This window comes from Lepidochelys olivacea (genome assembly GCF_965140295.1).
Source record: "Lepidochelys olivacea isolate rLepOli2 genome assembly, chromosome: 26".
Lineage (NCBI taxonomy): Eukaryota > Metazoa > Chordata > Testudines > Cheloniidae > Lepidochelys > Lepidochelys olivacea.
In genome coordinates, this window is record NC_140436.1 from 14,373,656 (window position 1) to 14,399,215 (window position 25,560).

Genomic DNA, 25,560 nt, shown 5'->3' on the forward strand with positions numbered 1-25,560 from the left:
GGCACATCAGGAGCCACGCCTGCAGCCAGCCAGTACCGAGCGTGATACTTCGCCCGCCGGAGTCTGCAGAAAGGAATTGGGTCATATGGACTGATGGTGCCAGCACCATGGCAGAGCAGAAGGGGCCTGGCACGAGGAAACACATAGCTTCACTAGCACGGGTGTTCCTACAACAGAAGAACTAGTCCCTGACTATGGTAATCTCCCTCATACCCATCTACAGACCCTTTATTCTTCAAGTAAAGGATAACTTGGAAACGATAGAAGAACGTTAATTTTTAAGGGCACCTCCCCAATGTTTTATTTGTGACACACACTCATACAAACAACACATTGTATTACAGTGCACAATCATTGGTGTGATTATTGGCGTATACAAGACACTCTTTATTGATTTGCTGTGTAATCCGGAACACTGGCCACCGAACGAAGGACAGGGGGTCACACTGTATGTGACATTCTAACATATTTCCTCTCAACCGGCTTTGGGACAAATCTGGGACTCAGTGCAGGTGAGAAAACTTGAAACGAAGAACACTCGAAAATCTCTTGGTTAGCAGGATGGGAAAATAAGGAGTGATCAGTTTCTGCAGCACAAATTACATTTTATGCAACCTGACCGTCTTAACATTAAAGAGCCTTAATTATGCAAATTGTGGGCCATTAATGGTGGCTTAGGATCTCACTGGCTCCCGTTAACTAGAACAATTGGTTGTAAATGGCTCTGTTTACTTGTAAGCTGTCCTGTGTTCTTGTGAGTCAGGCCAGAAAGAATGGAGGCTGGGGTCTCACAGGACATGTGACCATGTCACATGGTACTGGAATCCATCTTAAACCTGGTGCTTTTCCATTTAGAAGAAGGGTGGGGACCCAGAGAGACAAAAGATTCTTGCCTGGTGCCAAAGCTATAAAAGGGGTGGAACAGAACAAAGGAGCTGGAACTAACAAGGACTGTACCAGGGGAAGGATTGGGCCCAGACTAGGAAGGAGTCTAGTCTGTGAAAGAAGCTTATTGGAATACCTCTGAGGGTGAGATTTATCTTTATTCAGTTTTTTAAATGTATTAGGCTTAGACTTGCGTGTTTTGTTTTATTTTGCTTGGTAACTTACTTTGGTCTGGCTGTTATAACTTGGAATCACTTCAGTCCTACTTTTTATACTTAATAAACTCACTTTTGTTTATTAATTAACCCAGAGTAAGTGATTAATACCTGGGGGAGCAAACAGCTGTGCATATCTCTCTATCTATGTTATAGAGGGCTGACAATTTATGAGTTTACCCTGTATAAGCTTTATATAGAGAAAAACAGATTTATTTGGGGTTTGGATCCCATTGGGAACTGGGTGTCTGGGTGCTGGAAATAAGTGACTTGCTGAGCAGTTTTTGGTTATAGTTTGCAGCTTTGGGGGCGTGGATCAGAGCTGGGTCTGTGTTGCAGCAGGCTAGTGTGTCTGGCTCAACAAGGCAGGGTTCTGGAAATCCCAAGCTGGCAGGGAAAATGGGCTCAGAGGTAATTCCAGCACATCAGGTGACAGCTTCAAGGGGGTCTCTGTGACCGAACTGGTCACAATATTAAAGTTATATATTTAAATGTAAGTGTCAGGAAATGTTCACATAACATTAATCTGTCCACACTGCATGTATTGTCTATTAAAGCATATGTTTAAACAACTGTAACTAGTCATTAAGCATTTCCTCCCACCCCTTAGCAGGAGGGTGGCCCCTCACACATTTCCAGAATGCCAGACATTCTGGTACATTCTGGTACTTCCACTGCCATATTTGCTATTCTTTCTGCACATTGGAATGGTTTGTTCCTGCCCCCGCAATAAGGCTTCTTTAAAATACAGCCAGCTCTCCTGGACTCCTTTCCTCCTCAGATTAGCCTCCCAGAGGATCCTGCCCATCAGTTTCCTGAAGGAGTCAAATCCTGAATTCTAGCTCCAGGCAAGCAGCACACTTCTCAAGTTTCCTGGTCTGGATGGCAGAGGGATGACGCCGTTCCCCTTAGTAGGGAGTCCCCAACCACCACCACCTGTCTCCTCCTCTTGGGAGTAGTGGTCATGGAACCCCCGTCCCTAGGACAACGCATCCCATGCCTTCCCGTCAATGGGGTCTCCTTCTGATCCCTTCCCGCAGATGACTCTTCCAAACCATTCTCCACTGTAGTACCTGGGCAGAGAGCCTGAAAACGGTTTCTTACCTCTCTCAGCATAGGGGGTACAAGGTTTCTCCTCTTTCTTCTGCTGAGGGTCACATGCTGCCAATTTTCTTCCCCGTTCTGGACTGCCCCCTCTGATTCTTCAGCATGCTGTACCTGCAGTGCCAAGGGCTGACTTCTCTCCAGAAAATCTTCCTTTTCTCTGATGCAGCGCAGGGTAGATCCTTGGGTCTCTAGTCCTTTAACCTTCTCTTCCAATATGGAGACCAGCTTGCACTTCATACAGAGAAGTTGCTTCCATCCTCTGGGAGAAAGACAAACATGGCACATCCTGTGCAGGTCACAACAGCTGTATGTTGTATTTACTGCTCACAGAAGCCTGAAAGGCAAAAAACTCGGTGGGAACTCCCCCAGGCGAACTCCCAGGCAAACTCCCTCTGTTTGCTTCCGCTCTGTTCACAGCTCACCGATAGCTGATCAGCCCAATAAAGGTTCTTTAAATGAAACGAAATTAAAAACTCTATCTGTGTTTCTGCTCTAGCTTTTGTGTGTCTGACTGAGTTTGTATGTCTGGGTGAGCACCCTGTCACCGTGTGCATCCTTGTGTGGGTGCATCTTTGTGTTTATTGCACATGTGGCTAAGTAATGGGTGTGATTTTGGTCTTGTGTGGCTTGGAGTGAGCTAACCAGAGTGTGCAGAGTGTGTCTTTTTCTCTAGCCGTGTGTCTGATCTGGGTGCTCCCTGTATAGATACATCTATGTGGTAGATACAGCTGTGTTTCTGAGCGTTCCTTTGTGTCTGTATGTGACAAGTGTGCATTGTGTGTTTGTGTACCTGTGTGTTTTTATAGATTCATGTTGTGTGCTGCTGTGTAAGTGTCCCTGAGCAGCTGTAGCTGAGAGGTTATATTCACACTGGAGGGCAGTTTCTGGATTTAGCCAACCACCCGCTGAGGCAAACCTGAGTCCTTATAACTAGAGCCCTGGTAACACACTCTGCACTATGTGATGCCACAGACTCCCCAGGCCTTTAACTAAAAGTGAATTGAGGGGAAGGGGCAGCTCAAGCCATCGAGATGAGACCCTGAGCCTGGGGATGGGGGAAAGCAGATGGGCCAAGGCCTCCTGTCCCAGCTGGAGCAAACACCTACCTTCAGCTGGGAACACCAAAGACAAGGCCCAGAAGCATCCTGGGATACGTGGTCACCCTCACGGACTGTGCTTTCCCGGGGGCTGAGAACCAGAGCGACATTTCGTTTAAATGCAGAACTGGGCCTGAGCTGGAAAGTTTGGCTCTGAGTTTGAAATTCTTGTAGCATTCAGATCTGGTCTTGGGTTCAGCCACAGCTGGCTCTGGCCTCCGATGTCCCCACAGCTCAGGGAATGGAGCCTGTGCCCCGGGATCAGCCCAGAGGCAGCAGAACTCCCCCCTTGACTGCGTCGCTTCCTCCGCCTGCCCCTTGCCCTCCCACACCCATGTTGCTGCCAGAGCCCCGGGCGCTGCCCCACTTCCCTTTGTGCTGCAGCCTCCATGGTGCACACCCCGCCCCCATTCAAAGCGAGCTTCGCGGCCTCTGGATCAGCCTCAGTCGTGGTGCTGCGAGCAGGATCCCGAGCCAAACGTGCCCCACGTCCTGCTGGGCTTTGGCTTCGGAGAGCCAGCCCCTTCGCTGGGGCGACTGGCAGACCTCTGGGGCTGTGGTGTGATCTCAGTGCTGCTGAGGCTCTGGGCTGCCGCCTGACGATCGCCTGCCTGCCTGCCACGGCCCCACAGCTCCGCTGACCCCAGGCGCCTCCCCCCCTTCCCCACTGGGGATCTATTCCTGCTTCTCCCAGCCAAGCAGAGAGCAGGCTTTGGGGACGGGGCCAAGACCCTACCCGCACCTCCTTCAGCCATCACTGCACCCCACACCCTGCCCACCCCCAGGCGAAGTGAGACTCAGGAATGAGAACCATTTTAATGGAAGGTTATTCGCTGCCACCCTGACCTTCTGTCCGGGCTAAATTTGTTCTTCTGCAAACAAGTCGCCTTATTTATAGCTGCGATGACAGGCCTCGGGGGCAGCAAGAGGCCCCGGTGCAGGAGCGCGCCTGCCTGGCCCCTGTGCCCACCCAGCACTGATTGGCCCGGGCAGTAATGAATTGCCGTGGGCAGTAATCCCAGATAAGGAGGGTGGATTAGCTGGCTGTCATTACTGACAGACCCTGGTAACTCGACCCCCCTCCGCTGGCTTGATTTATGAGGGGATCTGTGTGCTTCGGAGCCTGGGCACCGCCTGGCACCGCGGGAAGGCCGAGCGTTGGCCTCAGCACAAATACCCCAGTGAAGTTACTCAGCAGCTCAGGGCCGTGCTGGGCTTTAATCCTGCCCGCCCCCCAGGCTGTAAATATACCAGCTGCTGCCACGTTACTCCACCCCCCGCCCTGGGCACCGCCTGTACATCAAGGAGACGGGGCCCCCTGTGGTGGGGCGGTCCCCCCAGGACAGAGCTCCGGGCCTGCTGGGGAGGGGAATTGGTACAAGGAAAACAAAGGGCTGTGGAGACTCAATCCCACCCAAGTCAGACAAAGCTGGGGTCTCGTGGTGGGGGCAAACGAACCCTAGAAGATGGAATTCACCCCTCACCCCAGGACAGGAAGGGCCCAGGACAAGGTCAGGCTCCATGCCAGGCAAGGATGCCAGGGTGAGGAAGGCAGCACGGGTGGAGAAGCCCCAGCCAGAGCTGTCTGGGGAGAGTGTCCAGGGCTGGGGCTGAATGAACGTCACACGCGTTCCCCTCTCCCCCCAAGAATGGACAGTCCCCGCCACCCCGCCCAGGGTGCGCCGAAATGGGGAAGCTTTCCCCACTCTCTCTGCCCAGGAGGTGATGCCCACAGGGCAGGGCTGAGGTCTGTGGTGGCACCAGCAGCCGTGCTATGGAGGGCATGTGAGAGCCCCTTTCTCCCTGGTACACGCCGACAGCCCCCCGGCACCCAGAGATCACTGCAGTTTGACAGCCCCTTGGCCCCATCCGGGCGGGGCTCTGGCCCTCAGCCTGCTCTAACACCGGTGTAAATCCACAGTCGCTCCAGATTTACACCCGTTCTCTGCTACAGCTCCCCGGCCTTCAGTGCCTTTCGGGAGCTCAGCCTCTCCGAACGCCAGGGCACAGCGGCTCCCCGGAGCTGACAGACCCAAGCACTGACGTGGAAAGAGACCCCCCAGGAGCCCGAACACCCAGCCCGCTCTGTTCTAACCACTAGAGCCCACTCCCCTCCCAGAGCCAGGAACAGAGTCCCCCGGTCTCCCTCCCTCCCTGCTCTCACCACTAGACTCCACGGCCGCCCCAGAGCCAGGACTAGACCTAGGGTGTCCCAATCTCCAGACAGTGCCCTTGAAAACGCTGCTTTTCTAAGGGAAAATGTCCCCATAACAGCTTGACAAGGGGGGGGGGGTGAGGTCATGTCTTGTATTGGCCCAGCTTCTGCTGGGGAGGGAGGCAAGCTTTCCAGCCACCCACAGCTCTTCTGCAGGGCGGATTAAGGTTTCATGGAGCCCTGGGCCAGAGTAAATGGGGGGGGCCCTTCCCACCCCTTCAGTCTGCGGTCCCTCCCCCGTTTCCCCCTTCCACCTGCGGCCCTGCCCCCTTCTGCCCCTTCCCCTCACCCCTGTTTCACCCACGGTCCCGCCCCATTCCGCCCCCCACTGCGGCCCCGTAACCCATTTGCTCCTTTCTGCCCCCCCCCCCCTGCAGCCCCAAGACCGGAGAAGCTCTGTTCCTCTCCCTCCCCGCGGGGAGGCTGTGGTGGGGAGTGAGAGCTACTCCAGACCCGAGTCACGGCATGGCCCCCCTTGCTTGGGGCCTGAGTCAGCCCTGAGCCTAGCCAACTTTCTAATTGCACAAAGCCAAACGCCCGAGCCCTGGCCCTTCCCTGAGGCCCCGCCCCTTCCCCGAGGCCCCGCCCCCAGCTCACTCCATTTCCCCTCCCTCGGTTGCTCGCTCTCCCCCCACCCTCACTCATTTTCACTGGGCTGGGGCAGGGGGTTGGGGTGTGGGAGGGGATGAGGGCTTTGGCTGGGGATGCAGGCTCTGGGGTGGGGCCGGGGATGAGGGGCTTGGGGTACAGGAGGGGCTCCAGGCTGGGGGGGGTGGGGCGGAGGGATTCGGAGTGCGGGAGGGGGCTGCGGGTTGAGGCAGAGTGTTGGGGTGTGAGAGGGGGTGCAGGCTCTGGGGTGGGGCTGGGGATGAGGGGTTTGGGGTGCAGGAAGGGGCTCTGGGCTTCGCCTGGGGGTTGGGGTGTTGGAGAGGGTGCGGGCTCCAGGGTGGGGCCATAAATGAGGGGTTCAGGGTGCGGGAGGGGGCTCTGGGCTGGGGTAGTGGGTTGGAATGGGGGGGGAGGGCTCTGGGATGGGGGTGCAGGTTCTGGGGTGAGGCTGGGGATGAGGGGTTTGGGGTACAGGAGGGGGCTCTGGGTTTGGGGGGGCTCAGGGGTGGGGCAGGGGGTTAGGGCGCAGACTTACCTTGGGAGGCTCCCAGATGGGCGTGCAGCAGGGCTAAGGCAGGCTAGTCCCTACCTGTCCTGGCACCGTGCTGCACCCCAGAAGCGGCCAGCAGCAGGTCCGGCTCCTAGGCAGGGGCCCAGGAGGCTCCGCGCCCTGCTCTCGCCCACAAGCACCACCCCCCAGCTCCCATTGGCTGCGGTTCCCAGCCAATCGGCGTGCGGAGCCGGTGTTGGGGCAGGGGCAGTGTGCAGAGCCCCGGGGAGCCGGACCTGCCGCTGGCCACTTCCGGGGTGCAGCACGGTGCCAGGACAGCTCGGGACTACCGCCTTAGCCCCGCTGCGCCGCTGACCGGACTTTTAACGGCCGGCAGTGCTGACCGGAGCCACCAGGGTCCCTTTTCGACCGGGCGTGCCAGTCAAAAACTGGACACCTGGCGACCCCACCGCAGCACTGAGTCCGGGGCCTTCCGGCCTGCTCAGTAGTGCTGCCTTTCTCCCCCTCTTCTGTCCTTCCCTCCAGCTCCCCCCCAACATGGTTCATTTCTCTATGTCTCCCTGTGACAGGCTGCCAGCAGTCACCTCAGGGGCAGGCCCCCTCCTTCCCCGGGGAAGGTGTTACCCAACTGGGTTAATCTCTCCTGCCTGTGGAGAGCTGTCCCCTTGACACCCCAAGGTGACTGGTCATGACTCCAGACTCCCCCTGACAGCTTTAATCTCCCTGACACCTTCGCTCCCTCCGCTTCTGTCTCAGAGTTATGGGAACCAACTGCAGTCCGGGCCAGGGGGAAGACACAAAGGGAACAGGACCTGTGGGCTCTGGGCCGTTCAGGGAGTCGGCAGGCACTTCGTATTTAGTCACTGAGTCCAACTGGCCTCAGAGAGCTGTAAGAAACCTGTCTGTAGCTTTGCAGTCTCTGTGGAAAGGATTTAGACCTCTTCTATTCAGGCAGCTAACTCCTAGCGTAGACATGATTTGAACTGGTGAAACTTGTGTTCATACCACTGCAGTGAGTGACGGAAACCCCCAGGCCAGCCCCACAGCAGCTGTGACTTGGCCTGGCACCAGTCAAGTCAAGAGAGTGATACTGGATTTACAACAGGGGAAGGTTTGGCCCCCAGAGCAGACAAGGTCTTAGACATGTCAAAGAGCTGCTGGTCTGGCCCCTGGAATTCAGCGCTCTAGAGGAGTGGTTAGGTGGAGGTTTGCGTGGGAGTTTGCTTGTGTTTCCGCGGCATTGTTCAGCGTGAAAGAGCCCAAAGCCCGTTCCAGAAGGGCCTTTGCACAACTCCATCCTTTGCACAGTTCCACTGCGCTTGTGGCAGGGATGAACTTGGCCCGGCAGAGGCAGAAGTCGCAATACTCGCTCCGGACCCGCAGCCCCCTCCGTGGCAGGGCTGAGTCTCCTTTGGCGCGCACCAGTGCAGACCAGGCACCGCTCCACTGGGCTCGATGGAGTTACGCCACTGGGGTAAGAAGAGGCAGGTCCCAGGAAGCCTGCCCCGGTGTACTATGGGGGATGCAGGGCAGCCCTGGAGCCGGGTTGGTCAGCAATGGGAAACCCAGGGAAATGATTGGTTCAGTTCGAAAAGAGTTCGGAATTTGTCAACAAATGCGAAAAGTCTGTTGTGGTCAGGTTACCAGCCAGCTTCAGAAAGCCCGGTGAGTGCACTGGGGTGCCTGCCTGGGAACTTGAACCCCAAACTCCGCCCTTCCAGGGGAGCAGCCCAGCCCGGAAACTATTCCTGGGCCTGTCTACCGGGATCTGAAGCCCCACCTCCCAGATAAATCACCAGGCTAGAGAGTCACTCTCACTCTTTGCCCCAGTGACTATTTAGTATTTATCCAAAATGGGACAGCGTCAGCAGGACAGATTGAGAGCAGCCCACTCCAGAATAGCCTGAAGGCTGGTGGGTAGGGAGGGGTGAACATTCTTCATGGGACAAACGGGCAACAGGACAGTGTGCTCTCTTTCCAGAGCCCAGGCATGCTATCTCACGCTAAGATTGGATGGGCTTCTGAAGTCGATTGGAAAGGATCCATTGGGGATGGTTCATATCAGCACTCAGGACAAGGGATTGTGGGATAGGTGACTTCAGGGAACTCAGAAGTGTGCTGAAAAAAATGTGGAAGTAATCCTGTCCCCTGAGCAAAGGAAGACAGAATGCTGAATATTCTGCAAGTGAACCACTGGCTAGGTAAATGGAGGAGGGTTTGGGTTTTGTGGAACATTGGTCCACCTTCTAAGGGGAAAGAGAGCTGTATCGTTTGGATGGCCTCAACCTCAGCAGAAGGGGGACCAATCTCCTCAGGGACAGGCTGGCTAGAGTAGTCAGGAGGGCATTAAACTAATAACAAAACAGGAGAGTAAAAAGAGGGAAGTTATGAGCACTCAGCACACAACTGAGATGTTGAGAACAAGGAACAAAGGGACATGAAGAGAAGAAATTCTTTATTCTGAAAGATAATTGGGAATTGTTTAAGAACACTTGACTAGATGCCCAAAAAGCTGCAACAAGGGAAGAAGGCTGTATTGGTTAAAAATCCTACCTGGTTTAGAGGGGAACTGAAGGCAGCTATAAACAATTTTAAAATGATATATAACAAATAGAAGAAAGGGGAAATTGGTAGCAATGAATATAATTCTGAAGCTAGGAACTGTAGAAAATTGATAAGGGAAGCAAAGAGACACAATGGGAAATCTATGGCCAGCAGAGTTAAGGACAATAAGGAGTTTTTTAAGACCCATTGGCAAAGGGTTCACTGTTCTTTGCAAAGAATTCTCATCTCAGACCTGACAACCTCACTACAAGGATGTCTTGTAGGATATTTATCTGTAAAGGATAACATGTAAGGTATCTACAGAAAGCAGGTAACTTATAAAGATTCATAATTATTGCAAGATGTATTTATGGGTAATATTTAAGGAATAATGGAACTATACTGACAGTCTGCTTTATGGACTTGGAGTAAAAGTTAGTCACCAGGGAATATGTATCAGAGATAGTCCATTCAAGCAGATGGGAGCTGTAACCCTCCTGGGTTAGCTGTAATGACAGGTTCAGTTATCTAGGCTTGCTCCATCCCAAGACTAGCAATGGAAACCATCAGAGAGAACTGAAAACAATCAAAACCATTTGGAGGTGAAAAAGGGACACACAATAGACAGAGAATTGCCCTGTCTGTGAATAGAGACATACTTGATGAGGACCCCATCCTGAAAGATATATTTCCTGAACCCCCTTTTCTGGCCTTTAAATAATCCCCCCAACCTCTCCCAGCTCATCCTCAGAAGCAAGCTCCCCACAGACCAGGACACACCAAATAAACCTACTTTTGTTTTATTAGAAGTGCTCACAAGGGCAATGTGTTGTACAGGAGTGGTGATTTAAGGTCAAACTAGTTAACTGGGCTACCCTGCTCCTTTGGGGGCAGAGGAGCTGGAATTCTGTGAGTAGCCAGTATCAGGGGCTGAAGATCGCAGGGGAACAATTCAAAGGGACTTGGTATTAGGGACTGGGCCATGGATGGTCTTGCCTAATGGCCAGGGAGGAAGGCTGGCTAAATGGTTGGAACAGAAGTGCTCAGGCCTAGTGGCCAGAGGCTGAATCAGAAGCCAAGTTGCAATAAATCTGTTAGTCTTTAAGGTGCCACCGGACTCCTCGTTGTTCAAGTCCAGGAAGCGAGTCACTGGCAAGTTTTAAATCAAGACTGGATGTTCTCTAACAGATCTGTGCTAGGCATTACTCTGGGGCATGTCTCTGGCCTGTGCTATGCAGGAGGGCAGACTAGATGATCACAAAGGTCCTTGCAATGTATGAACCTGGGAGGGTGGAGATCTGAGTTCAAGTCCCTGCCCCCAGTGTGGGAGTTCAAAACCTGGGTCTCCCACATTCCAGCATGTGCCTAGCACAGAGAGGGAGTTTGCAGACGCTGACCCGGAAGAAGTTTTTCTAGACAAAACTAATTGGGTCAAATTCACAAAGTTTCGGTTGATCACAACTGAAGTTTTCAGTGAACAAATCATTTATCTGCCAAACATCATCAGTTCTAGCCAGTAAAGCAATTCCTGCCAAGCAGGGAGCCCCATGACTGGAGTTTGCACCTTTATGATGCAATGCCCAAGTCAGCAGTGATCTACGATGGTCATGTAATGGGTCTGCGCTCGCCCAACAGAGCTGGAGCCCAATTCCCCTGGGAAAGGAAGAGGAGAATCCCTGCAACTCACCAACTTTGTCTGAAAATAGAGGACGGGGCAAAACAGGATCAAATGAAAAAGTGAGACTTCTCTGATAGAACTGCTCACCCCTGTGAGCCAGGGACCACTGAATGTCAACTGGTAGAAGGCTGCATAGGGTTTACAGGGTTCCTGGGGTCAGATATCTGCACCCATCCACCAAAGGGAGGAGAGTGAGGTCTCTATGGAGATCCAATTGTCCACTGGTCATCATAATCCTTGTGAAATGTACGTACACCTCATGGTTAAGACGTTATGTATCTATACCGAAAATGATGTTCTTAAGGTCTGTGAGTTAAGGCAGGTCCCCAGGAGTGACACACCTTGGAGTTGTCCCTTTCAGGCAGGAGGCAACAGACACCTATCTCCCTGTCTGACTGTTTGTGTACCGTGTATTGTATGCCTCACACTGTAAGCCTGTGTGTACACCGAGCCGGGTGTGAACTGAGAGATTGCAGAATCTGCAGCAGGGAGTGTCCTGTTTAGGAACAGAGGAAAAGGATTGGCCTGATATTACTTGGGGTACAAAGAGACGCATGGAACCCTTCACCTAGGACAGCGTGCGCGTCTCTTGAAAGGAGGGGCCCGGCCAGCCAGGCTGTACAGCACAGCATGGATTTGGGACCAGTAATACTTTATTAGACATGTGTATCTAGTTAATTACGTCTAGGCTGTAGGATGCTTTGAGCAGGGGTTGGACTAGCTGACCTCCTGACGTCTCTTCCAACCCTGAGCTTCTGTGATTCTATGCATGTTGTGATTTTATTTGATATGTAACCTTCTGTTTCCAATACTCCTTCTTGCTGTAACCTGGGCTTCGGTAAATAACCTTGCACTTGCGTTCACCACAGCCAAATCGAGTGCTGTGACCTGTGGTGGAGCTGGTAAGCTGGGTTGTCCTGCTCCTTTGGAAGCAGCGAATCTGTGAGTGTCCAGTGGCCGGACCCCGCAGGGGGATGCTCAGAGGACGCGAGGGCTGGCGTGTGACAGCTGCTAACCTACAGAATGGCAGCGGGGCCTGCGTGAGCCAAGAGGGGCAGGCCCAGTGGAGCTGGGGAGCTGACCTCTGGCAGGCACAGACGATGCTGCCTTATGCTAAGGGCTGGTGGTAGCGAGGTGCCTCACAGCCCTGGGTACCCTGGGACGCGTCACACCTGTCATTGCTAGGCCTGGTGGCCTGGGATCTGCGATGATTCCAAGCAATCAGGATTTTGGACTGACATCTCATCTGAAAGACAGCACCTGGTTATCTAGGGTCGCCAGGTGTCCGGTTTTCGACTGGGACGCCTGGGTGAAAAGGGACCCTGGTGGCTCCGGTCAGTACAACCGACCAGGCCGTGAGAAGTCCGGTAGTTGGTGCTGCAGGGCTAAGGCAGGCTAGTCCCTACCTGTCCTGTCACTGCGCTGCGCCCTGGAAGTGTCCAGCGGGTTCGGCTCCTAGGTGCGGGGGGCCACAGGGCTCCACAAGCTGCCCCCCACCCCGAGCACTGGCTCTGCACTCCCATTGGCTGGGAACTGTGGCCAATGGGAGCTGGGGGGTGGTGCCTGCAGGCGAGAGCAGCGCCCGGAGCCTCCTGGCCCCCCTGCCTAGGAGCCGGACCTGCTGGCTGCTTCCGGAGCCCAGCGCAGAGCCAGGACAGGCAGGGAGCCTGCCTTAGCCCTGCTGTGCTGCTGACCGGGAGCCACCTGAGGTAAGCCTGTGCCCCAATCCCAAGACCCAACCCGCTGCCCCAGCCCCGAGCCTTCCCAAAACCAGAGCCCGTTTCTGCACTCCAAACCCCTCATCCCCAGCCCCACCCCAGAGCCCGCAAACCCTCCCACACCCCAACCCCCTGCCTCAACCCACAGCCCCCTCCCACATTCCAAATCCCTCGACCCCACCCTCCCAGGCTGGAGCCCCCTCCTGCACCCCAAACCCCTCATCCCCAGCCCCACCCCAGAGGCCTCACCCCTCCCAAACCCCTGGGGGAAACCTCTGCCCCAGCCCAGTGAAAGTGAGTGAGGGTGGGGGAGAGTGAGCCACCGAGGGAGGGGGAATGTAGTGAGCGCGGGGCGGGGCCTCGGGGAAGGGGCAGGGCTTTGGGGAAGGGGCGGGGCTAGGGTATTTGGTTTTGTACGATAGGAAAGTTGGCCACCCTAGGTTACGCAGAAGTGCCCCTGGCCGCCAGTGGGGGTTTGGGTTCCGCTCTGACACGGCGGGAAAAGGGCCACCTAATGAATCACTAGGGCCACTTCCCAAGCACTTGGGCTTTCCGAGACAAGAGCTCCGTGTTCCCAGCCCAGATGGTAATCGGGACACGGTACAGAGGTGCGTGCACCAAGGGCCGGGTTGCCAAAAGAGCTTGGCTCCCATTTTTACCCACGAAAGCTTATGCCCAAATAAATCTGTTAGTCTGTAAGCTGCCACCGGACTCCTTGTTGTTTTTGTGGCTACAGACTAACACGGCTACCCCCTGATACTTGCTCCCACTTAGCCTCCCCGATTAAGGCCAGATTTCCCAGACTGCCCATGCTCACTGACTGCAGGTGCTGGGTGCATTCAGCAGCGGGGCTGGGAGAGAGCCAGGCCGCTGGGAGAGAAATAGGGGGCAGGGAGTGACACAGAGCGACTTCTCTCTGAGAGCTGCTTGGTGCCGCGTAGCCAGGGTGGGACAGATGCCCTTGGCCTGCGCAGGTGGAGTAGGGGCCGACACACTAGGAGAGATCTGGCAGAACAGCAAGCCCCAAAGCAGCAAAGGTCCAGGCCCTCATGCATCTAGACAGAGCTCTCTGAAGCAAGGACTGTCTCTATTCTGTAAAAAGAAAAGGAGGACTTGTGGCACCTTAGAGACTAACCAATTTATTTGAGCATAAGCTTTCGTGAGCTACAGCTCACTTCATCGGGTGCATACTGTGGAAAGTGTAGAAGATCTTTTTATACACACAAAGCATGAAAAAATACCTCCCCCCACCCCACTCTCCTGCTGGTAATAGCTTATCTAAAGTGATCACTCTCCTTACAATGTGTATGATAATCAAGGTGGGCCATTTCCAGCACAAATCCAGGGTTTAACAAGAACGTCTGAGGAGTGGGCGGGGGGGTAGGAAAAAACAAGGGGAAATAGTTTACCTTGCATAATGACTTAGCCACTCCCAGTCTCTATTCAAGCCTAAGTTAATTGTATCAAATTTGCAAATGAATTCCAATTCAACAGTCTCTCGCTGGAGTCTGGCTTTGAAGTTTTTTTGTTGTAATATCGCAAGTTTCATGTCTGTAATTGCGTGACCAGAGAGATTGAAGTGTTCTCCGACTGGTTTATGAATGTTATAATTCTTGACATCTGATTTGTGTCCATTTATTCTTTTGCGTAGAGAGTGTCCGGTTTGACCAATGTAAATGGCAGAGGGGCATTGCTGGCACATGATGGCATATATCACATTGGTGGATGTGCAGGTGAACGAGCCTCTGATAGTGTGGCTGATGTTATTAGGCCCTGTGATGGTGTCCCCTGAATAGATATGTGGGCACAGTTGGCAACGGGCTTTGTTGCAAGGATAGGTTCCTGGGTTAGTGGTTCTGTTGTGTGGTATGTGGTTGCTGGTGAGTATTCGCTTCAGGTTGGGGGGCTGTCTGTAAGCAAGGACTGGCCTGTCTCCCAAGATTTGTGAGAGTGTTGGGTCATCCTTCAGGATAGGTTGTAGATCCTTAATAATGCGTTGGAGGGGTTTTAGTTGGGGGCTGAAGGTGACGGCTAGTGGAGTTCTGTTATTTTCTTTGTTAGGCCTGTCCTGGAGTAGGTGACTTCTGGGAACTCTTCTGGCTCTATCAATCTGTTTCTTCACTTCCGCAGGTGGGTATTGTAGTTGTAAGAATGCTTGATAGAGATCTTGTAGGTGTTTGTCTCTGTCTGAGGGGTTGGAGCAAATGCGGTTGTATCGCAGAGCTTGGCTGTAGACGATGGATCGTGTGGTGTGGTCAGGGTGAAAGCTGGAGGCATGTAGGTAGGAATAGCGGTCAGTAGGTTTCCGGTATAGGGGGGTGTTTATGTGACCATCGTTTATTAGCACTGTAGTGTCCAGGAAGTGGATCTCTTGTGTGGACTGGACCAGGCTGAGGTTGATGGTGGGATGGAAATTGTTGAAATCATGGTGGAATTCCTCAAGGGCTTCTTTTCCATGGGTCCAGATGATGAAGATGTCATCAATATAGCGCAAGTAGAGTAGGGGCGTTAGGGGACGAGAGCTGAGGAAGCGTTGTTCTAAGTCAGCCATAAAAATGTTGGCATACTGTGGGGCCATGCGGGTACCCATAGCAGTGCCGCTGATCTGAAGGTATACATTGTCCCCAAATGTGAAATAGTTATGGGTAAGGACAAAGTCACAAAGTTCAGCCACCAGGTTAGCCGTGACATTATCGGGGATAGTGTTCCTGACGGCTTGTAGTCCATCTTTGTGTGGAATGTTGGTGTAGAGGGCTTCTACATCCATAGTGGCCAGGATGGTGTTATCAGGAAGATCACCGAAGGACTGTAGTTTCCTCAGGAAGTCAGTGGTGTCTCGAAGGTAGCTGGGAGTGCTGGTAGCGTAGGGCCTGAGGAGGGAGTCTACATAGCCAGACAATCCTGCTGTCAGGGTGCCAATGCCTGAGACGATGGGGCACCCAGGATTTCCAGGTTTATGGATCTTGGGTAGTAGATAGAATATCCCAGGTCAGGGTTCCAGTGGTGTGTCTGTGCGGATTTGATCTTGTGCTTTTTCAGGAAGTTTTTTGAGCAAATGCTGTAGTTGCTTTTGGTAACTCTCAGTGGGATCAGAGGGTAATGGCTTGTCGAAAGTGGTGTTGGAGAGCTGCCGAGCAGCCTCTTGTTCATATTCCGACCTATTCATGATGACGACACCACCTCCTTTGTCAGCCTTTGTGATTATGATATCAGAGTTGTTTCTGAGGCTGTGGATGGCATTGTGTTCCGCACGGCTGAGGTTATGGGGAAGTGATGCTGCTTTTCCACAATTTCAGCCTGTGCACGTCGGCGGAAGCACTCTATGTAGAAGTCCAGTCTGCTGTTTCGACCTTCAGGAGGAGTCCAGCTAGAATCCTTCTTTCTGTAGTGTTGGTAGGGAGGTCTCTGTGGATTAGTATGTTGTTCAGAGGTATGTTGGAAATATTCCTTGAATCGGAGACATCGAAAATAGGATTCTAGGTCACCAGAGAACTGTATCATGTTCGTGGGGGTGGAGGGGCAGAAGGAGAGGCCCCGAGATAGGACAGCTGCTTCTGCTGGGCTGAGAGTATAGTTGGATAGGTTAACAATATTGCTGGGTGGGTTGAGGGAACCATTGCTGTGGCCCCTTGTAGCATGTAGTAGTTTAGAAAGTTTGGTGTCCTTTTTCTTTTGTAGAGAAGCAAAGTGTGCATTGTAAATGGCTTGTCTAGTTTTAGTAAAGTCCAGCCACGAGGAAGCTTGTGTGGAAGGTTGGTTTTTTATGAGAGTATCCAGTTCTGAGAGCTCATTCTTAATCTTTCCCTGTTTGCTGTAGAGGATGTTGATCAGGTGGTTCCGCAGTTTCTTTGAGAGCGTGCGGCACAAGTTGTCAGCATAGTCTGTGTGGTATGTAGATTGTAATGGATTTTTTACCTTCAGTCCTTTTGGTACGATGTCCATCTGTTTGCATTTGGAAAGGAAGATGATGTCTGTCTGTATCCGTACAAGTTTTTTCATGCAGTTGATAGATTTCCACTCCATACGGCTAAATGCAGTGCCTTGCATAATGACAGGTTTCAGAGTAACAGCCGTGTTAGTCTGTATTCGCAAAAAGAACAGGAGGACTTGTGGCACCTTAGAGACTAACCAATTTATTTGAGCATGAGCTTTTGTGAGCTACAGCTCACTTCATCGGATGCATACTGTGGAAAGTGTAGAAGATTTTTTTTTTCATGCTTTGTGTGTATAAAAAGATCTTCTACTCTTTCCACAGTATGCATCCGATGAAGTGAGCTGTAGCTCACAAAAGCTTATGCTCAGATAAATTGGTTAGTCTCTCAGGTGCCACAAGTACTCCTTTTCTTTTTGCGAATACAGACTAACACGGCTGCTACTCTGAAACCTCTCTATTCTGTGTGCGTACAGGGCCTAGCACGGGGGGACCGTGGCCTCTCGGTGCTGCTGTGCTACGCAGACGTCAATCGTAATACAGACAGAGGCACAAGAGGCCCGGTGTGTGTATGGGTTAAAGGCCGGGCCTGGGAGTCAGGATCTGACACAGGAGAGGCGGTGAGAAGGGGTTAGTTCACGTTTAAAGTGCCTTGGAGATGTTATGGGTTGGTATTTGTGCAGCCAATACAAAGTGAGCTGGATTCTGTTCTGCGTCCTGCATCATCCAGTGGTGAAGCACTGGAATGGGTTCCCTAGGGAGGTGGTGGGATCTCCTTCCTTAGAGGTTTTTAAGGTCAGGCTTGACAAAGCCCTGGCTGGGACGATTTAGTCAGGGATCGGTCCTGCTTTGAGCAGGGGGTTGGACTAGATGACCTCCTGAGGTCCCTTCCAACCCTGAGATTCTATGACTCTATGATCCGTGCAATCACCAGCTGCCAAGTTCCTTACTGCTACTCTGAATAACCCAGCAGAAAACACCCAGAGGGGTTTCCAGCTGCAATGCCCTGGGAGAACGTCTTGTGCCTCTCTCAGGGGCTAGTTCACAGAGCAGATGGCTACTGCCAGCTAATGGGGCTGTTCTTGCGGCAGAGGTCTAGGGTTGGGTGCTGGGTTCAAAGCCCGCTAATGGCCAATGGCTGGGGTCGCTACGCTGCCAGTAACGATCAGCAATGCCTAGCTGTTATTGGGTTTGTGTCCTGCTTAGGAGAGACTGAGAAGAGATAGGGCAGGAGCCAGGGGAAGCCAGTGACAGAGCAGAGCGAAAAACAAAGACAGAGAGCAAAATCAAGGGCAACCAGACGGCCCTTTACTGGATACTGGGCCCCAACTATGCCAGTCGCCCTTTCTCCCCTCAGCGTAGCTCATCTGAAACTGCTACAGATGGACCAAACAATCATGGGCTTCTGCATGTTTTCCAGCTGGTACGATCTTCCGATCCAGACTTGCTCAAAATTCAGCTCCTGCCACGGCTCTGGCTAGCTTTGCTCAGAGCTGCTCAGACTGAGGGAAATGTTGCACGGATGAGCCTAGCCCAGCTTCAAGCTGGTCACAAGTCATCCCACCTGCTTTGCCCTGCTCCAGTTCCCATCTGTCACATCTCTCTGCTGGGATCTCCCCAAGCTGGGCAATGGCAACGGCAGGGAGGCGGCTGAGGGCCTGACATTGCAGGGCACACGTGGAGCATTTGTGCGCCGCCCCTTTAAAGGGATTCTGGCCGGTGTGACTTCACAGAGAGTGGGTAACAATGGAAGGTGGTTGGTGTCAGTGGGCCAGCCAGTGCAATGTGAGTGGAACGTCCCGGAGGGCTGCTCTTAGCAGGGTTGTAGCATGGGCCAGCCCTGGCTTAAGCTGCACCCCCCCTTCCAGAGTGTGACGCATCCTCAGAGTGAGTATGGAGAGGCTGGGTGGAGGCGGATGGAGGGGGAGCCCGGAGGCAAAGCTCGGAGCAGCGAACATGGACTTGGGGAAGCATCCTGGCTGCTGGAGCACGTTCCTTGAGGAAGTCCTTAGAAGCATTGGACCAAATTGCCAAGAGCTGTCCCTAATTTGAAGTGCCCAGCTTGAGACAACCAGGCCTGAGTTTGCCGCTCCCTGGGATGCGAACAGGAGTGGTGGGTGCGCCGTACTTCTGGGCATCAGGCCACGCGCTCCGAAATGAAGCCCCCACAATCAGTGGCCTTAATGGCTAGTTAGTAACTAGCCTTTCCTAAGCTTGGGGGTGGGCAGAATTACTTAACTGCAAGCGGCCCAGATGCTGCCTGTCCGCAATCTGGATTTCTTTGGTCTCACTATAAATTCCAGCCCTACGACTAAGGGGCCAATTGTCTTTGAAAGCACTTTGCGTTGGAGCTGGGGTCACTGACCCACGCTCTAAGGGAGAGGCGGGACGATCTGACCCGTTTGTACCCAGCTGACGATGGCCCTGCGGTTCCAGGAGCGGCTCTAGGCACCAGCAAAGCGGGCATGTACTGGGGGCCGGCACGTTTCCAGGGGCGGCGTTCCGGCCACCCTGTTTTTTCGGGGCAGTGGTGCTCTCGGAGCTGTGCCACTTAGACAGGGCGAGGGCACCGCGCCCCCGGCCGCAGCGGGAAAGGGAAGCCCCAGCCCCGGGATGCTGAGCAGCCAGGGCCCAGCCGCTCCCTGGGGAGGAGAGGGCGAGTCCCGCCGGGGAGCCGGGGCTGCGCCGTCTCATCTGCGCCCTGGCTGCTGCGCGGCCTTGGGCCACCCCTTATCTCGGGGCTTCTCTCCGCGGCCGGGCTGGGGAGGGGAGGGAAAGCCCCTGCAGGCGCTGGGAGAACGGGACATCACTCCCACCCCTTCCAGCGCCGCCTGCGAGCCCCAGCCCCACCTCAGCTTGGGGCGGCAAAACCCTAGAGCCGGCCCTGATTCCAGAGAGAGGAAATTGGCAGAACGCAGCTCCCCAAGGCAATGAGACAGCATTCAGCTTCCAGCTCCAGTGGGGCTACATGAGACTCAGGGCTGGGGGGTTTGGGGTGGACCCCACCTATGCCTCAGAGCCAGCTTGGCTGATGCACCTGGAATTTGACCCCCACATTTCCCTACGACCCCAGCAGCACAAGCAACCTGCCCCCAAGCCCCAGGTCTAGACCTTAGATACCCCACCCCCCATCCATCCTCCTGACCCATCCTAGGGGCCCAAACCCCACTAACTTCACAGCTTCCTGCCCCTAGACACCAAATCCCTCTCTCCTTCCTTCAGAGCCCCCAGGCTTGCCCACTCCCCAAATCGCCCATGGGAGAAGGAACTACCCTCTCCCCGTCCCAGCCTGGGCCGGGGCGCGGGGTGAGGGAAACGCCGGCTCCAGGCCTGCTGTGCCTTGTGGAGGAGGCCGTGTGCTCTCCCAGTACGGCTCGTGCAGCGCTCAGCCAGCACCTCGGGGTGCTGCCCAAAGCTCTGGCAGAGATGGGGGGGAGCCGATGCCCCTCCCCGATCCTTTCTCCCCTACGCCCCCTGAGTGGTTTTCTCTCCCCTCCTCCAGGCTATGGCTGTGGGCAGCCTGCTCTTCCTGGCGGTGCTGGCCATCGTGCACCACCCCCTGATGGTCAGCGACAAGCAGGACCCGGCGACGGTGCAGTGGGTGCAGGAGCGGGAGCAGCGGCTGGCCCTGGAGATGACGCGCCTGCAGCTGGAGTTTGAGCAGAGGAACCACGAGGAGAGGCCGGGCCCACGCCGGAGCCTGGAGCCAAACCAGAGCCAGGGGGAGGAGGAAGCCACAGCGCTGAGGGTGGCGGCCGAGCGGGGGCCCGACGACATGGCCTGGGATGGGTGGCACTACGGGGTGCTGGTCATTATCCTGCTCGTTGAGCTCTGCAGGCCAAGCATGGAGCCCGAGTCCAGCTACGACTCCAGCAGCGAGGATGTCAGCAGCGAGGAGGAGGAGGACGATGCCGAAGCAGCACCCAGGCGCTCCTGCACCCAGCATCCCGACTTCCCAGACAGAGCGGCCCTGGAGCACTTTTATGACCAACACCTCCAGGGAGTGTCCAAGGACCTGGCCAGCACCTGTGAGTTTGTGGCAGGCCTGGTGAACACCCTGCTGGAGGCCTGCCGAGTCCTCACCTACCAGACCTTCCTCCCAGAGCTGGAGAACTGCATTGGCGTGGCCAGCACCTTTGAAGGCTGGTGCCCCCATAGGGACCCCAAGGCCTACCGGGTGCTCGTGCCCCTGCTGGCCCCCCAGGGGCATTCCTTCCGCCTGGAGATGGAGAATGCGGAGGGCGCCCGGGAGAAGCATGGCCGCGTCGTGGTGGAGCTGGAGTGCGTGTGCAAGCGGGAGAGGCTGCTGGGGGACGTGCTGTGCTTCCTGCACCATGCCGAGGAAGACCTGCGTGACGATGAGCAGGGGCCCTTCCGTGTGCATATCTTGTGCTCCAGCTCCCACCTGGACGTGGGGAAAACCATGCTCTGGTTCCACAGTCTGGTAGGCCAGGCCTGGGCACTCATGGCTCACAACTACAGCTTCCAGCTCGCGGCCCAGCCCTCTGCCTCCTCCTGCAAGCTCAGGCTGGCTTACGAGTCCGGGAGGGCCCTCTGCATCGAGATCATACTCGGGGTGCAACAGGGAGACTCTCTGGTCTTCCTGGCCAGCCACGGGGCTGAGACGGGCCACCCGAGCAGCACAGTCTGGGTAGAGACCTTTGCTGTCCAGGAAATGCTGTTCTTCCAGCTGGTGAGCAGGTACGCCCCACAGGACAGCTGCCACCTGAAATGCCTGCAGATCCTCATCCACCTCAAGGAATGCAGGCTGCCCACTCTGGAGAACAGGGTCCTCACCACCTACCACTTCAAAACCGCCCTGATGCACCTCCTGCTCCTCCTGCCGCTGTCGGAATGGCGCCCGGAGCAGCTAGCTCAGAGGCTACGGGACACCCTCTCCTACCTGCACCGTGGCCTGGAGGAGAAATGCCTCTACCACTTCCTGATCGGAAACAGCGCCCTGCCCAACCAGATCCCTGTCCCCAAGGCCTGCCGGAATGCCGAGCCACTCAACCTCTTCCAGCACCTGGCACTGAAGCCTGCTGCTCACGCCCAGGCACTGAGCGAGTTCTTGGAAATAATGGAGCAAGTCAGGGCACTACTCCCACAGCGCAGCAAGTAGCAAGACAGTGTGGGTCCGCGGCACTGAGCAGCCCATTATACTGTGGGTCTGATAGCCTCGCCCATCATCCACAGCACAGAATCACTAGTGGGAGTCAGACCATGCCACTGATACCGGAGTGGAGCCAGAACAGCGTTGCTGAGCCGGGGCAGGGCCATCGGGGTTTGCCGGAGATGCCACCCTGTGTGCCCTGGGCATGGAGAGACCTGGGGACAGAGGACATGCAGAAGGCGCTATACATTTAAAGCCAAGTCAGACAAACTTCCTGGTCCCAGAAACGCTCCAGTATTTTTTTACGCATGTACGTCCGTTCTCAAGGGCTTTGCTCTACTGGTTCAAATAAAAGCGTTGACAAATCTCTATGGTTAGAAACCCAACCCCATCACTTTGGATCTAGACTGTTCTCAGTGGTGGCAGATGACAGAACGAGGAGCAATGGTCTCAAGTTGCAGTGGGGGAGGTTTAGGTTGGATATTAGGAAAAACTTTTCCACTAGGAGGGTGGTGAAGCACAGGAATGGGTTACCTAGGGAGGTGGTGGAATCTCCTTCCTTAGAAGTTTTTAAGGCCCGGCTTGACAAAGCCCTGGCTGGGATGATTTAGCTGGGGTTGGTCCTGCTTTGAGCAGGGGGTTGGACTAGATGACCTCCTGAGGCCCCTTCCAACCCTAATCTTCTATGATTCTATGACTGAATCTCTGCTGAAACGACCCCCTCCCTCCAAACGTATTCCACTGACGCCCCAAGCTTGCTGAGTCTGTTGTAGGAATTTGGATGGACTATATGGACCAAAGGTGTTGACGTAACCCAGTCACTGTCCAGGGTCTAACAGGTTTTGTTTGCAGAGACCTCAGCCTGCTCCATACCAGGCAAACCCACCTGGAAACATTTTAACCATTTACTAAAGATACAGAAAAGACGGAAAGCCTTTGAAATGCAGTTAAAGCCTTTGAAATGCAAAGAATTAAGTAAGGCAAGGCCTGGGCCCTTATGTCTCACAACTACAATTTCCAGCACATGGCCAAGCCCTCTGCCTCCTTCTGCAAACGTCTGTTTGAACTACATCCCTTGTTCCCTTTCCCTTTGGCCGGAGAGAGGTTTTAGGAGGAAAACCCCCCATTTGACAGTCTCTTAGACGGTAACAACAATGGGCAATCATAGGTGCTGACTCCGGGGCTGGAGCACTCATGAAAAGAAATAGTGGGTGCTTAGCATCCACCCGCAGACAGCTCTCCCCTACCCCCATAGTTCCTCCCATCTGCCCCGCTGATCAACTCCTCCCCCTCACTCCCAGCGCCTCCTGCCCACCCCGGATCAGCTGCTCCATGGCATGTAGGAGGCACTGGGAGGAAGGGGGAGGAGCAGGGATGGGGCACACTTGGGGGAGAACTGGGCAGGAAGAGGGGGGTGGAGGGCGGCCCTTGGGGAAAAGGGTGGAGTGGGGCGGGCCCTGGGGTGGAACAGGAAGAGGTGGGGCAAGGGGGTGGAGTGGGGCCAGGGCCTGGGGCAGAGAGGGGGCTGAGCCAGCACCTGTGACGGCAAGAACTGTCCTTTTGGGGAAAAGAGGAGAAGCTAGTGGAGATGAGCTGGAGCTGTCCTTGCTGCTGCTCTTGAAGTCTGATCCCGTTTCCTAAGACGACAAACCCGCAAAAGGGGAGAGAAAAGAACAGCACAGAGAGAAAATGCAGCTTCTGTCTCTGGTGTGACTCTCATTTGCAACCTCCCTGCTGAAAAGCCCCGGCCCAGCCCACCCTCTGATCAGCCACTTCAAGGCCTGGCAAACTCGGACCAGCTTTTTGCTGCCTCTCTAGTCACAGGTTTACAGCAGTGCTACGAAATATCCAGGCTTGGCTGGCTAAGCCAGACTCTTGTGAGGCAGAAGGAAAAAAGAGAGGGCTAGCAAAGAGATGAGCAAAGGGAGGGAAAGAAAAGGACACATGGGCTGGAGAGAGCGAGACAAAGTTTCACACCCCAGGTGGTGGCTGGGAGTCAGCTGGAGCCGGCGGAGTGGTGATGTCGTCTGGGTCCCGTTCTCTGGCCCCGTCTGATCAGGACATCGTTCAAGATCAGGATGATGACGTCCCACAGTCTCAGGAGATGGTGGGGTGGCAGCCATGCTGGTGAACGTGCTCTAGTAGCCAATTTTTCTCCCCAAAGTTTCTGTAAGGCCCCACAAAGGGAGTGCTGGGCGGAGTAACCCGTCACTTCATTATTTTCTCCGCCAATTAGTTTCAACTCACCCATTCTGGTTCTCTGGTTTCCGATTCCACACTTTTCTTGTTACCAGGCATGATCGTAACACAGTCCTTGAGTTGTATCAGGAGGCCTCTGGGTCGGGACTAATTCAGTCTGTCCGTCTCCCTTTCAGACTTTCACCCAGCGACATCTGTTGCTATAGCCAGTTGTCACATCTTATAAATTCACTCTTGTTTTTTACAGTTGAACTCACACTCGGGGTAAATTTGAAGGCCCAATTTATCACAACAGCCTTCATCAAAACCAGATCACCCCCCAGCACCGATGGACACTGACATGCTTGGGTCAAGGGGGACACTAGCTGCGTGCTCCATCTTGCCCTTCCACATATCCAAAGATGGAGCCCAGCACATGGAGTAGCCTCTGGGATAACCCAGATCGTTATGCTTCGTTTTGTGCTATCCCCACGCCACCCCCCTCGCAATATCCCATCATCCCTGCTGGTGATTCACTTCTCCCCACATAGCCTGACACCTCTGCTGGCAACATCCTCCCCTCTTCCCGCTGCCCTGCTGGCAGTCCCTGTCCCCCAAATGCCCCCACTGGCAAACACCCCTCCCCGATATCCCAACACCTCTGCCGGTGACCTCCTCCACCCCAACAGTCTGATGGCCCCCCAGAGAAACCTGCTCCCCCAGGTATCCCAATGCTTTCACTGCCACCAAACATCTCCCTCCCCTGCAATATATTGATGCCCCTGTCAGAAAATCCTTCCCACGATATCCTAACTCCTCCATCAGTACCAGATTGTGATGGAACACACACTTGTGATCATACCCTAACCACTAGTGTAATAATCTTTGTACAAGGTATGCCTTGTAAGGTATCATCTGACACCTCATAATTTGCTGGTCAGTGTTGGCCTGATAAAATATTTGTGGCAACACTGCCTGGGGAGTTATAAGATTCCCCAGCAGTGTGGTGTTATTAACAAGCATTCCAAACCCCACAGCCCTGCCCAGGCAGAAGTCAGCAAACAGGTCTGTCCTAACCAAAGGGATGTGTGCTTGCCTTGCTGTGCATTTAAACACTAAACATAGTCACCGAGCAGGAAAGGAAAACAAAGGAAGCTCAAAAACCAGCAGGGAACATCTTTCCAGATTGACTCTCTGTCTCCTGGTTCTCTGCTAGAAATATTTTTCGGGGGGGGACGGACTGAAATGATAAAAAGGAACAGCAAACACCCCCAGGCACCCACCCCCCAACATCTCTCTCCCTGCCCATCACAGTCTCTATACCTGACTCCCCAAGCATGCTGAGTCAGTTTAAGAGAACAGACTAGTGTATGTTATTCCCTTAAAGGAATAACAGACTTAACAGATTTGGACTGTCCAGGAGAGGGCTGACCAGCACAGGACATACATTTCGGGGAGAAAATCCAGGACTGGGAATGTGCTGGGGTCACTCTGCAAGATAACTGAGGCTGGTGAGAGACAAGATGTGACTGGCAGGCTGCAGTTACACACCTATCTGGGAGTGACTGGCGTGCTGGGGACTGGTTGTAAGCAGTCCAGGTTGAAGGCTATCTCAGCAAGGTATTATAAGGCACCCCAGGTTACAGGGCCGGGGTGGTGGCCCGGCGTTCCAGGCTCGGTGCTCTAGAACAATTTGGAGTGAAGTCAGACAGGACTCTGGGGCAACGTCTCCCCTCAGAGCACGCTCTTGGCTTCAGCA

At 54.3% G+C, this 25,560-nt stretch overlaps 1 protein-coding gene across 2 annotated transcripts; it reads left to right on the forward strand.

The window, feature by feature from the left end:
- The first annotated feature begins 354 nt into the window (after positions 1-354).
- Positions 355-21,935, forward strand: ITPRIPL1 (ITPRIP like 1). 2 transcript variants are annotated; one of them, XM_084615412.1, is made up of 2 exons: positions 355-1,029; positions 20,013-21,935. In XM_084615412.1, exon 2 carries the CDS (start codon positions 20,016-20,018, stop codon positions 21,630-21,632), a length of 1,617 nt encoding a protein of 538 aa, XP_084471538.1. In that variant the 5' UTR covers positions 355-1,029; positions 20,013-20,015; the 3' UTR covers positions 21,633-21,935. The 2 variants fall into 2 exon arrangements, with proteins under 2 accessions (XP_084471538.1, XP_084471537.1); XM_084615411.1 differs by lacking the exon at positions 355-1,029 and adding an exon at positions 7,925-8,113.
- The last annotated feature ends 3,625 nt before the right edge of the window (positions 21,936-25,560 follow it).

Excerpts from the sequence above, each read along its gene's own strand:
- ITPRIPL1 (XM_084615411.1), top strand. The coding sequence starts at position 7,970 with ATGAACTTGGCCCGGCAGAGGCAGAAGTCGCAATACTCGCTCCGGACC. Across the intron at positions 8,114-20,012 it reads GATGGAGTTACGCCACTGGG|GCTATGGCTGTGGGCAGCCT; the intron begins GTAAGAAGAGGC and ends CCCCTCCTCCAG.